The 9,756-nt window shown below is 54.2% G+C and overlaps 6 protein-coding genes across 6 annotated transcripts; 1 reads left to right on the top strand and 5 right to left on the bottom strand.

Annotated features, from left to right (window-relative positions):
* Nucleotides 1-26: 26 nt before the first annotated feature.
* On the top strand, nt 27-359 carry P168DRAFT_322883 (uncharacterized protein; the record flags this gene model as incomplete). Its single annotated transcript, XM_024840612.1, has 1 exon — nt 27-359. A coding segment is annotated over one exon (333 nt), but the record flags the coding sequence as incomplete, so codon positions are not given.
* A 1,222-nt stretch (nt 360-1,581) lies between these two features.
* P168DRAFT_300497 (MFS general substrate transporter) lies at nt 1,582-3,480 on the bottom strand (the record flags this gene model as incomplete). The annotated part of the gene is made up of 9 exons (XM_024838433.1): nt 1,582-1,787; nt 1,868-2,155; nt 2,202-2,214; nt 2,308-2,703; nt 2,780-2,840; nt 2,905-3,037; nt 3,095-3,167; nt 3,327-3,412; nt 3,456-3,480. 9 exons carry the CDS (start codon nt 3,478-3,480, stop codon nt 1,582-1,584), a joined length of 1,281 nt encoding a protein of 426 aa, XP_024688319.1.
* A 93-nt stretch (nt 3,481-3,573) lies between these two features.
* Nucleotides 3,574-4,120, bottom strand: P168DRAFT_121424 (uncharacterized protein). The gene has a single exon (XM_024832625.1). It carries the CDS (start codon nt 3,934-3,936, stop codon nt 3,628-3,630), a length of 309 nt encoding a protein of 102 aa, XP_024688318.1. The 5' UTR covers nt 3,937-4,120; the 3' UTR covers nt 3,574-3,627.
* Nucleotides 4,121-4,334: 214 nt separating this feature from the next.
* P168DRAFT_293953 (Zn(II)2Cys6 transcription factor domain-containing protein) lies at nt 4,335-5,746 on the bottom strand (the record flags this gene model as incomplete). Its single annotated transcript, XM_024837923.1, has 5 exons — nt 5,679-5,746; nt 5,463-5,617; nt 5,280-5,431; nt 4,726-5,225; nt 4,335-4,678 (listed from the first exon to the last, which is right to left on the bottom strand). Coding segments are annotated over exons 1-5 (1,207 nt in total), but the record flags the coding sequence as incomplete, so codon positions are not given.
* Nucleotides 5,747-6,733: 987 nt separating this feature from the next.
* On the bottom strand, nt 6,734-7,822 carry P168DRAFT_330884 (Orotidine 5'-phosphate decarboxylase; the record flags this gene model as incomplete). The annotated part of the gene is made up of 2 exons (XM_024841635.1): nt 7,507-7,822; nt 6,734-7,390 (listed from the first exon to the last, which is right to left on the bottom strand). The coding sequence occupies exons 1-2, from the start codon at nt 7,660-7,662 to the stop codon at nt 6,734-6,736; spliced, it is 813 nt and encodes a 270-aa protein (XP_024688316.1). The 5' UTR covers nt 7,663-7,822.
* Nucleotides 7,823-8,133: 311 nt separating this feature from the next.
* Nucleotides 8,134-9,756, bottom strand: P168DRAFT_293951 (uncharacterized protein). The gene is made up of 4 exons (XM_024837922.1): nt 9,316-9,756; nt 8,945-9,271; nt 8,431-8,900; nt 8,134-8,377 (listed from the first exon to the last, which is right to left on the bottom strand). Exons 1-4 carry the CDS (start codon nt 9,484-9,486, stop codon nt 8,170-8,172), a joined length of 1,176 nt encoding a protein of 391 aa, XP_024688315.1. The 5' UTR covers nt 9,487-9,756; the 3' UTR covers nt 8,134-8,169.

Raw genomic sequence — 9,756 nt, 5'->3', positions numbered from 1 at the left:
ATGACTCGTCCGCGCCCCCGACGAGTCCTTCCTCGCCGAGCTCGAAGCCGAGGAAGCCGACAAAAGGCAAGAGGAATCAACCCGTCGACCGGCCCATGGTCTTCCGCGCCGACGACAAGTGGACCGTGGAGTACGAGCTGAGCGAGTTGCAGGGCAAGCAGGTGAGCAGGCTTTACAATGCCTGCCAGACACGTCGGGAGAAGGCCCTGTCAGGCCGCGGGGAGGACGAGGCGGACGCGGCCTCTAACGTCTATATCCGACGACTGCGCGATCTGGCCATGAAGGGGCGTGCCTACCGCGCCAAGCAGGATGATTTTGACAGCAAGCATGGCACGGTTGTCCTGGATGAGGATGTATAATCGTCTGGCATGATTGTACCCGGGGAAGTTCCGGTGAATGTATATTAATATCCCGCATAGGTTTTGCTTTTTTTTATTGGGGTGGGTTGTACAATACGCTTTTGGTTTACGTTTATTGGCCATAGAGTCGGAATTACGAATGTTGAATTTATGATCTATGTATGTTGGCGCAGTGCCAAGACCTCGGGATATTGAGTCGGTAAATGGGGATATCGAGCGTCGGTAGATAGCGTCGGTAGATGGGGATATCAAGCGTCGGTAGATGGGGATATCAAGTCGGTAGTTGGGGATTGAGGCGTCCGTATTTGATATTCATGCTCACAATCTCTACTGAATTCACTACATCTATATTCCACTATGATGTTGAACCTCATTCCCCAAGTCGACTCACGATCTACCCTGGCGCGAATCACCTTACCTCTATATATACCCCCCACCTAGTAGTATACCCACAACCCCCAATATCAACCTACACACATGCATGCATATGACATACATCAAACCTCATTCCCACTCAAGCAGCGCAAACGCAGCAGCATAGTGCATGCAGTCCAGCCCAATACATCATACATAGCATAATACATGCAGTAGCGCGACTGCTTCTCTACCTACGCGCCATGCACACCTCGCAGACCAATGTATAATGTATCAAGCTATCGTTCATCCTTCGCATATATGTATGTGAGCGGTTATCTGTGCTTCTGCTTGCATAATGCATATATTCGGGCTGGATGTGTCGGTCTGGCTTATGCCGCTGCGTTGATGTGTGGGTTGTCATTGCTGGGACCTGCTTAGTTGACTGACTGCCTTGTTTGTTTTGACCTGCAATGCCTCGAATTTCATTTTTATATAGATTTTAGAAGTTATGAATGTGCTGTTGGATTACTTGATTGAAATTCTTCCATTCATAACTATATATATATATATTATATATCATAGTAAAATGGGTTCTTCTTTGGTTCTGAGACTACTGATTATATGACACTGTATTTCAGATGTCTATATTAGTTTGTTACTGGCTTGTATCATCTCATAGTTTGGGGCAGATAATTAGAATTAATCAAGCGCTTGAGATGCATCATCACGCTGGAATCATAGCGCATGCACACGCCCATTATATCCACACTCACATCCACATAAATAGATATTCATCACATATTCATCATCATCATAATAATAAACCAATCCCATCTACAAAGAATACACAAACTCATGATTCTCCCTATCCGTCAGATCCAACACTCCTGGTTCTCCATGCGGACATAGTCCGCGCAGCTCGCTTCAGCGCCTTCTTCTTGTTCTCGCGGTCATACCACCACCAGATGAAGGCCATGATCATCAGGCAGACGCCCCAGCAGACGATGAGGGTGATTTCGGCGGGCACGTAGCGGGGGGGTCTTCGGGGCGGAAAGCTTGGGACCTTTTGTGCTTGTTAGACTTATTCCTTGCTTGCCCCTTGTTGTTCTCGTTCTTTCAGTTGGGATGGGAATCAAGAATGAATGGCTTACCAATGATATTGCCCGCGCAGTATCCGATCAGGTATAAAGCTGCTACTGTGGTTTTCTTGGTGTATCCCGCGACGTTGGAGGAGATGAGCGCGAGCAGGGCGACGAATGGTGTTGGGCTAGCTTGCGTCATGTAGTAGCCGATGAGACGGCCGACGTTGTTGCTTAGGGGCAGAGCCACGATGAGGACCATGCCGACGATGGAGGCTACCAGCCCGCCCATGCTGCACAGGATGCGCTGGCCCGTGTATTGCCCGATGTATCCGCTGAGTAGCAGGGCGACGATCTCGACTGCGCCGCCCGGGTGCCGTAGAGTAAGCTTGCTCTTCTGTATAACCGAAACTGGTGATCTGGACGAGTGTTAGGATTGCATCTGAGGCAGGGTGAAAAGCTAGCTATCATGGTGGAGGGAGGTTGTATATGGAAATAGAAGGGTGACTGACCAGTTGATTAAAAAAATTCGTGATACCACCATTAGGAATATTAGCGATGATAGCGAAAAAGAAAAAAGCCCAAGTCATCGGATCCATAAGAGTCTCCACAATCTGGTACTTCTTGTAATGCTTATTCCCAATACCCTGCTGGTTGACTCGCACGCGGGCAATCGCCAGCAGCCGGTCCTCCTTCTTGAGCCACCGCGCATTCAGCTGGCTGTCAGGGACAACCCAGAGGAAGATCAGTCCCAGCGCGACGGTCAGGAAACCGGTGACGAGGAAGACGATCTTCCAGGGGTCGATGGCCGATCCGTGGATGCGGGTTCCCACCGCGATCCCGTACGCTACGAGACCTCCGAAGATCTGGCCCCAGCCGTTGAAGCTGAACCAGATGTTACCCGGCTGCTGTGTTCGGATTTGGTGTACCACTGCGGTGGGCTGTTAGAAGATGGTTGCGCTGGGACGTGGGGGTGGGGCTCACCTGAGCGGTTAACAGTGCGAAGCCTGGGGTGACAGAAGCCTCGAAGACTCCGAGGAAGAAGCTGCAAAATTAGTTAACCTATATACCAGCTTCGCGTCAAGAAAAGAGTCTCACCGGATCGCAACGCCGCAGAGAAGTTCGTGACGCCAGCGAAACAGCAGAGAATGGAGCCCCAGATAATAATACACGCGGCGGAATATTTGCCTAGCGGAAGCATCTGCAGCAGCCGGCTGGTCGGATATTCCCAAGCCAAATACCCTAGAAATTTATCATTAGGTACACGCGACGCCATGGAGTCCGCGAGTGGTCACCAACCGAAGTAGAACAAACTGGCCAGCCACTGATACTGGTCGTGCTTCAACGACAGGTCCTCCTTGATTCCATCACACTGCGTATGAGAGTGTGGTTTCTGTTATTTCCGCTGGTTAACATCCCATCCGGGCAATAGCGTCGCTTTGGAAGAGAAGCAACATACTGTCTAGATAGTTCATGCCGTAAACGACACACATGATGGGCATCATGTGCCAGTCGATCCTCCTTAGAAGACGCTTGTTGTCGCCTCGTCTAGCTCGATCGCCTCGCCCTGCAGGTCCTGAATGGCCTGCATGGCCTCATCTGCATCGTGGAATGCTTCTCCAAGGTGGGGTCGACATGCTTCTCCGCTTCCACCGTGGACGGCGGCGCGCTTTCTCGTCGGCCATGGCGGGCAAACAACTAGCGGAACAAGCAGAAAAACACTAGACAAGCCACAAGTTGGAGAAGAGAAAAAGAGGATTGAAAGGAACGAAGGATTCAGAAGGAGGGAGGCACCCGATTTATCAACTGCCAGATCGATATCCGATTAAGCGTCACCGCAACTTCCCCTCACGGGCACGAGCGAAATGCACCACGCAAGGGCGGAAACCTTTGAACAAACCAGGATAACAGCAACGCATCTTCTCCTCTTCGGGGTTGTTATCTCGCAGCGTTGCAGCGCGCGATATCCGGGGTAGACCTAGTGTACTCCAGTCTCCACTCTTCGCCATCGGGCGAGTGGAGGCCGAGGGAAACCAAACCACGAGAGTTAGGAGGAGTGGGAAGCGGGAGGGATGGACGTTTCGCTCGGGGAAAGGATGCACGGTGGAAAGTCCATGGCTTGGAGATTGTTTGGCCGTCATTGATGGGCATTATCGGGGGGTTTGTTCATTGACAAATTCCGTTTCCTTTCTGGTCCGTTCTTTGTTGTGGCTCTTATCTTATCAAGTAACTATTCGCGCGCGTCATCTAGACCATGTGGATATATTGGGGTTCGGCTGGTTCGCTCTGCTAGTCTATGCGTTGTGGTAGTATCTCCTGGCTTATCTCCTGGCGAGAGAGAGGCCATTCTGTTCTCTTCGTCTTTTCGTCCACCTGTCATGACCAGTCCACTACCTCTTGCCGATATTGCATCTCCCCCCCTGGCCCGTCCGGTTCCGATATGAGAGGAGCGATGTCGTTCGGCGCTCCAGTCGTCGACGGCGAGACGAAGATGATGCGGGACTCGCGGGATGCGCTGCTCGGTCGGAGTCAGACAGACCCGCCTCTTCGATACCGACGACGGTCTCTCCGATCCGGACGCGCGCTGCGAATTCCAGAGCCCTTCCGCCGCGGACACTCCGACAGCAGTCGCAGGCAATGTCGCGGACTACAGGCTGGTGGCAGTGAGTGGCGACCCATTGCAGCGGCGCGAATGATGCCCGCATCCAGGAGAACAGTCGGTGTGATCGCCTGGCTCGCGGCGACGATCCTCCAACCGTAGAAGCTTTTCGACCATCGAAGAATGGGGTTGAACCGGTCGGCTCCCGCTCGTCAGCGCGGAACTGGATCAAGGTGGACCCCACCGATGTAAATTCTCGAGCGAAGTGGCATCGATGCGCAGAGCTAGCACCGACCGTGGTCAGCCGCCATCCCTGCTTGTCCGCAGAAACCGATCGAGCGCGCCTGACCACGCCTGGAATTCCCGGACCTGTGCAGCGAGTTTCGCCTGTAATTCCTCGACCATTGCGCGAAACCCGGGGTCCCAGGTGGACGGCTTGGCTCCGGCCCCGGGGCGCGTGTTCAAGGCGGGAGCGGCGCAGATGCTCTGGTTCATGAGGAGGGTCAGACGGCGACGTGCTTCACCCAGGTCGGTGAAGGCGAAGGGCATGGCATGCCCGGCTCCAATGCTCGTCACGTGGGGTCTCATGCCGCGGTTGAAGCTCGCCAGGTCCATGTGGAACCGCGCGAAGAGGTCGCACAACTCGCGATTGATGGTATCGACGTCAGCGGTCGGCTGCGGTACGTCCAGTCGGTCGCTTTGCTGTGAGATCAGCTTCAGCCCGGAGTCAACATGGTCGAGCGCCTGGTCGTAGTTCGCCCGAAGCATCTCGAGGCAGACGAACAGACTACAGCCGAGGAGCGTCAGGTAAGACTGCCGTGCGCCGTTGGGCTCACCCGCGGGCGGGCCGGCGGAGACAAAAGGCTACGAATAGCCAAGTTGTACTGTCGATGAAGTCCTCCTCTCTGGCCCCCCTATATCGGAGCGACCGCATGGCGCACCAGGGGCTCGACTGAGCTGGGGAAGCAGGCGGGTCCAGAAATCGGAGCCGGCCAACGCTTGCGACGTGTGGATGCAGAACACCGCACATGCTCGCGCTCCGGGACTGTCCCGGGGTAGAGATGATACGTTTGGGGCTGGGCCGTCTTTGGACGTTTCCCGCGAGGATCTTATCCCGGAGCTGCCTCTGAGACAAGTCGGAGTCGTATCCGTCGCATTTGCGGCCGGTCCTCGTGCATTGCCCGCAGGCCGGGCGAGCTTGGTCACATCGCACATGACGGATCCTGAGCTGGTCAGCGTCTGTCTAGCTAATGGTCCCAGCCGAGATACGAGAGGATAACCTACTTGCAAGTGATGCATCCATCGCGTGACCGCGGTTTGTCTGCTCTCCGTTGTTGCATAGTGAGGATTTCTTCGTCAGCTGTCGCGACAGGAGATGTAGTCGCGAGTGATGATTGATAGAGGCGTAACGAATGAATCACTAACAGCGAGGTACCAGGAATCCATCAACAGCGGTAGTCCAGGGTGGATTAAATACCATGGATCGAGGCCGTTGTGGGCCCCATGCCTAGCACGGCAGCTATTGTCGACAAAGACTCATGGCCAGAACAGTATAGACAGGGCTGAACGGTGACAAGACAATAGTGCTTCAGCCTAGACAATCCTAATCCCGGTTGTAAGCGATAATTATAGTAGTAGCCGTGATCACTTAGTCGTCGATCATGCATCGCCCCAGGTTCTCCAAAGGAAGCACAGCCTCGAACTAGCTAGCTCCTGTGAATCATCCGCGACAGGAACCTATCCGGTGTCGAATTGGGCCCAGACATCTTTTGGATTGATCATCTTTGGGGAGGTATTCGCAAGAAGGCTCCTGTCCCTGAGTCATGAAGAGAGGCGCCATCTGCCTAATCCTAGTGTCAGCCTCGTGGGTACACGCCACGAGGAGCGCTCTTTCAATAGAAACAGTCTGACAATTTCCACAATGGCAAGGGTTAACAGTTAGAGTGCCTATATCCTTGGTTAGCGTGTATCCTTCCACTTCCTCGGAGACTGAGGCTGCTCACCAACCACGTGGAGTGAAGCTTGATTCAACTGTATCCCAGTATGCAGCGTCCAATCATCGGATACTCCGGTTGTTGGATCTGCATGGGTATAGCCCGGTAGACTCTGGAATTGCTGGTCAGAATAGTAGACACAGAATATGACGCAACCAGCAACACGATGGTTGATCAAGAGAAGAAATGGAATGGAATACCTTAAGCACTATCATCACGGTGTCCGAAACTATGCGCACAGCCTCGTTTATGCCCACACCACGCGAACGCCACGAATTACTACACCATGGATGGAAATAACTATTGCTACTTGATAGAGCCCCAGTGACAGGCATGTAGTATAGATTACTCGGCAGTCAGTTGCCCCCACACGGGCCATGTACGCCTCCACCCTTCCTTCTGGTACCGCTGCGCCGCCTCGACCGGATCCGGCGCAGCGTAGATGCCCCGTCCCGCGATAATGAAGTCCGCGCCGCGCCCAATCGCCGACTGCGGCGTCTGGTACTGCTGACCCAAACTGTCGCCCTTGGACGCGAGGTTCACGCCCGTGGTGAACACCACGAAATCCTCGTCCTCCGACGCGGAGGTCGCCTCCGACTGGACCTCGTTCAGCGCGCGCGTCGACACAAAGCCCATCACGAACCCTTTGTACTTGCGCGCGTAGTCCACCGATGCGGTCGTGTATGGCCCCGTCGCCAGCGATCCCTTGGAGGTCATCTCGGCGAGGATTAGGAGCCCGCGCTCTGGGCCGTAGGGGAAGTCCGCGGCGGAGGCTGTCTGCGCTAGAGCTTCTACGATGCCTTCGCCGGGTAGGACGGCGCAGTTGATGATGTGCGCCCATTCTGAGATGCGCAGCGCACCGTTGTGGTACTGCTTCTGGACGGTGTTGCCGATGTCGATGAACTTGCGGTCTTCGAAGATGAGGAAGTTGTGCTTCGCTGCCAGGGCGTTCAGTCCGTTGATGGTGGCGTCGCTGAAGTCGGAGAGGATGTCGATGTGCGTCTTGATTACAGCGATGTGGGGTCCAAGGCCTGTAGTAGCAATGCGTCGGGTTAGTACAATTCAATGCTGTCGTGCGAAACGAGAGAGATCAAGGTCTTTGGAGGGGGGGTTCGTACGGTCAGCCAGGTCCAGCAGCTCTTGGTCGTCGTCACATCGGCCGAGACGGTGACATTAGATTTCTTAGCCTCAGCAATCTCAAACAGACGTCGGGCAAGGGCATTGGGATGCTTGCTTGCCCTGGCCGTGTAGGTCAATTGCGACTTGGAGGACATCCTGATGCGGAATTGGAGGGGTAATGCGGGGTGACCGATGCGACGGGGGGAAAATCGTCCTGATCTGGCGGGGTCTTCAGGAATCGACCGAATTATTTGGTCAAGGGTGAAGATGAATGTGTCGGTGTTGAAAAGATGCTGTCCACCGAGAGAAATGCAGGTTGTTCATGGAGTGTCGGGAGAAATTCCTGGTCGCGACGGAGGATCCCCGAATCAGCCACATCCGGTTAGTCACACTGGTTCTCAGCTCTATACTCGGGGTGGTCAACACCTCTACAATGGCTTCTTTTTACTCCGAGGTATCATGAATAGTTGGAAAGGATGGTTGATAAAATGTATAGTCGGGCTTGTACTAAATTAGTCAAATCTGGTAATGTTGCTACGTTTACCATTGCACTAACCGCAATATATATATACAGTGTATAGTGCTACATCAGCAAGATTCAGAGATTCAATCATTCATGATATTCGTGATAAGCCAGCTATACTCTGGGTAATTACAGATTCTCAGGCATCTTCTACAATCCACTCCCCAATATCAACCCGTTCCTCGGACAAAGCCTCCACCTCAAAGTGATCTTCTACTTGTCCCCCAGGCCCACCGATCCGCTCGAGGACAATCCAAACGCCGCCTTGGTTTTCCAAACCCGATTGCAGATCGAAATCCGACACCCGCACTCCAGAGATGGCATCGCTATGATGACCATCCTCAGAGCTGGCGAGAATTTCTTTGTACGGCCCCTGGCCGAGTTCGACGGTCATGAGCACCGGCGACGGCCCAACGGGTGATTCCCAATCAGAGACTGTCGGCTCCTTGCGATGAGCTTGATCCGCGTAAGCCGCGGGACCCGCAAGGGCGCCAGCATGCGGTCGCTCCCCGGGGGTAAAATGCCAATGTCTGATATGCTCGCGCGCCGTCCGGCGGCTTCCGGGGCCAGGGGGTCCACTTTGCACGGGTACGAGGAGGAGATCCAGAGTGTAAATCGGCCGAGTTGGTCTGGGGCAAAGGTGGAACAAACTATGGTGTAGATGCCTTCGTCGAGTGTTCGTTTCTCAGCGAGACACCCGCCCCGGCGATAATCGCCGCTGTCCGTGATGATGTCGCGACTCCGAACCCTGGCTACGCGGTTGCCATTGGACCAGAATAATTTGATGTGTGTCGCGGTCTCCGTCTCGGGACATTCTAGCAAGAGGGAGACGTCGGTGGCGCTCGAGACCTTCATGGTAAATTGGGGATTCTGGGGATACCGAGGGGACTCGGCATTTCCGCCAGCCATCGAACCAGTCCATGACCCTGGACTTTGGTGACGTACTTGTATTTATTCTGCGCGGGCGCGATCTGCACGGGGGCTGTGGACAGAGCAGACAGCGTGAAGTTCTGATTCAGAGAGGGTAGGGATTGCTCCGAGATCACGGCAGTGTAGGTCGTGTTTGGGTGCATCTCCAGCCTCATGAGGGTATTGGGGGAATCGACATAAGGTCCTCGGTGGAGGGCTCCATCGCTCAGAGATACCCTTTTCCCTTCCGTGTTGAAGATGTAGATGCTGATGAATCCCGGTTCCTCATGCTCCACGGCGCCGTCCGGAGCGTCATCTCCATCTCCATGATGCTTGATTGTTTGAAAGTGCTTTCCAAGCAGCAGCCAGACAGTACCCCGCCTCTGGTGGACACCGAAAACTGCGGGTTCTTCACAAAGCAACCAGCAACGCCTCTGCCGCTCGTGAGATCCCAGGGGAAGTGGATATCCTCGCGATATCTGAACAGTCCCGGATTCCAATTCAGATACAGATTTTCGAAGTTCTGGAGAACTTTGTCGCAGTCCATCCAGAAAGACCCAGGAGCAAAAGACGGCTGGTTATGGGTCAGCTCAATGGAGTCAAGTGCGGTCTCAATGTCCCGATGGACCACGTCCGCTCCAGCCCACGGGTTCTTCACTAGCATCTGGCGACGCCCTTGGACTCCTTCAACTCCAGTATCGAGTAGTCGTGCTCACTCACGAGTCCGACTTCCGTTTGCTCTCCTCCGTCAGTTTACCGGTGCCAATGGTGAGCAGCACATCTCCGTGACAGAAAGATCGGTAAAGCCGCCGCCAGA

Source organism: Aspergillus campestris, assembly GCF_002847485.1.
Source record: "Aspergillus campestris IBT 28561 chromosome Unknown P168scaffold_38, whole genome shotgun sequence".
NCBI classification, from domain to species: domain Eukaryota; kingdom Fungi; phylum Ascomycota; class Eurotiomycetes; order Eurotiales; family Aspergillaceae; genus Aspergillus; species Aspergillus campestris.
The sequence above is the reverse complement of the archived record's forward strand: the minus strand, read 5'-3'. Positions and strand labels throughout refer to the sequence as shown.

Bases quoted from the DNA above. Each gene is read 5' to 3' on its own strand.
- P168DRAFT_121424 (XM_024832625.1), bottom strand. From the start codon at position 3,936: ATGACGGCCAAACAATCTCCAAGCCATGGACTTTCCACCGTGCATCCT.
- P168DRAFT_293951 (XM_024837922.1), bottom strand. From the start codon at position 9,486: ATGGACTGCGACAAAGTTCTCCAGAACTTCGAAAATCTGTATCTGAAT. The intron at 9,272-9,315 runs GTACTGTCTGGC...CAAACAATCAAG, and splicing joins CGGTGTCCACCAGAGGCGGG to CATCATGGAGATGGAGATGA. The intron at 8,901-8,944 runs GTTCGATGGCTG...CGGTATCCCCAG, and splicing joins AAGTCCAGGGTCATGGACTG to AATCCCCAATTTACCATGAA.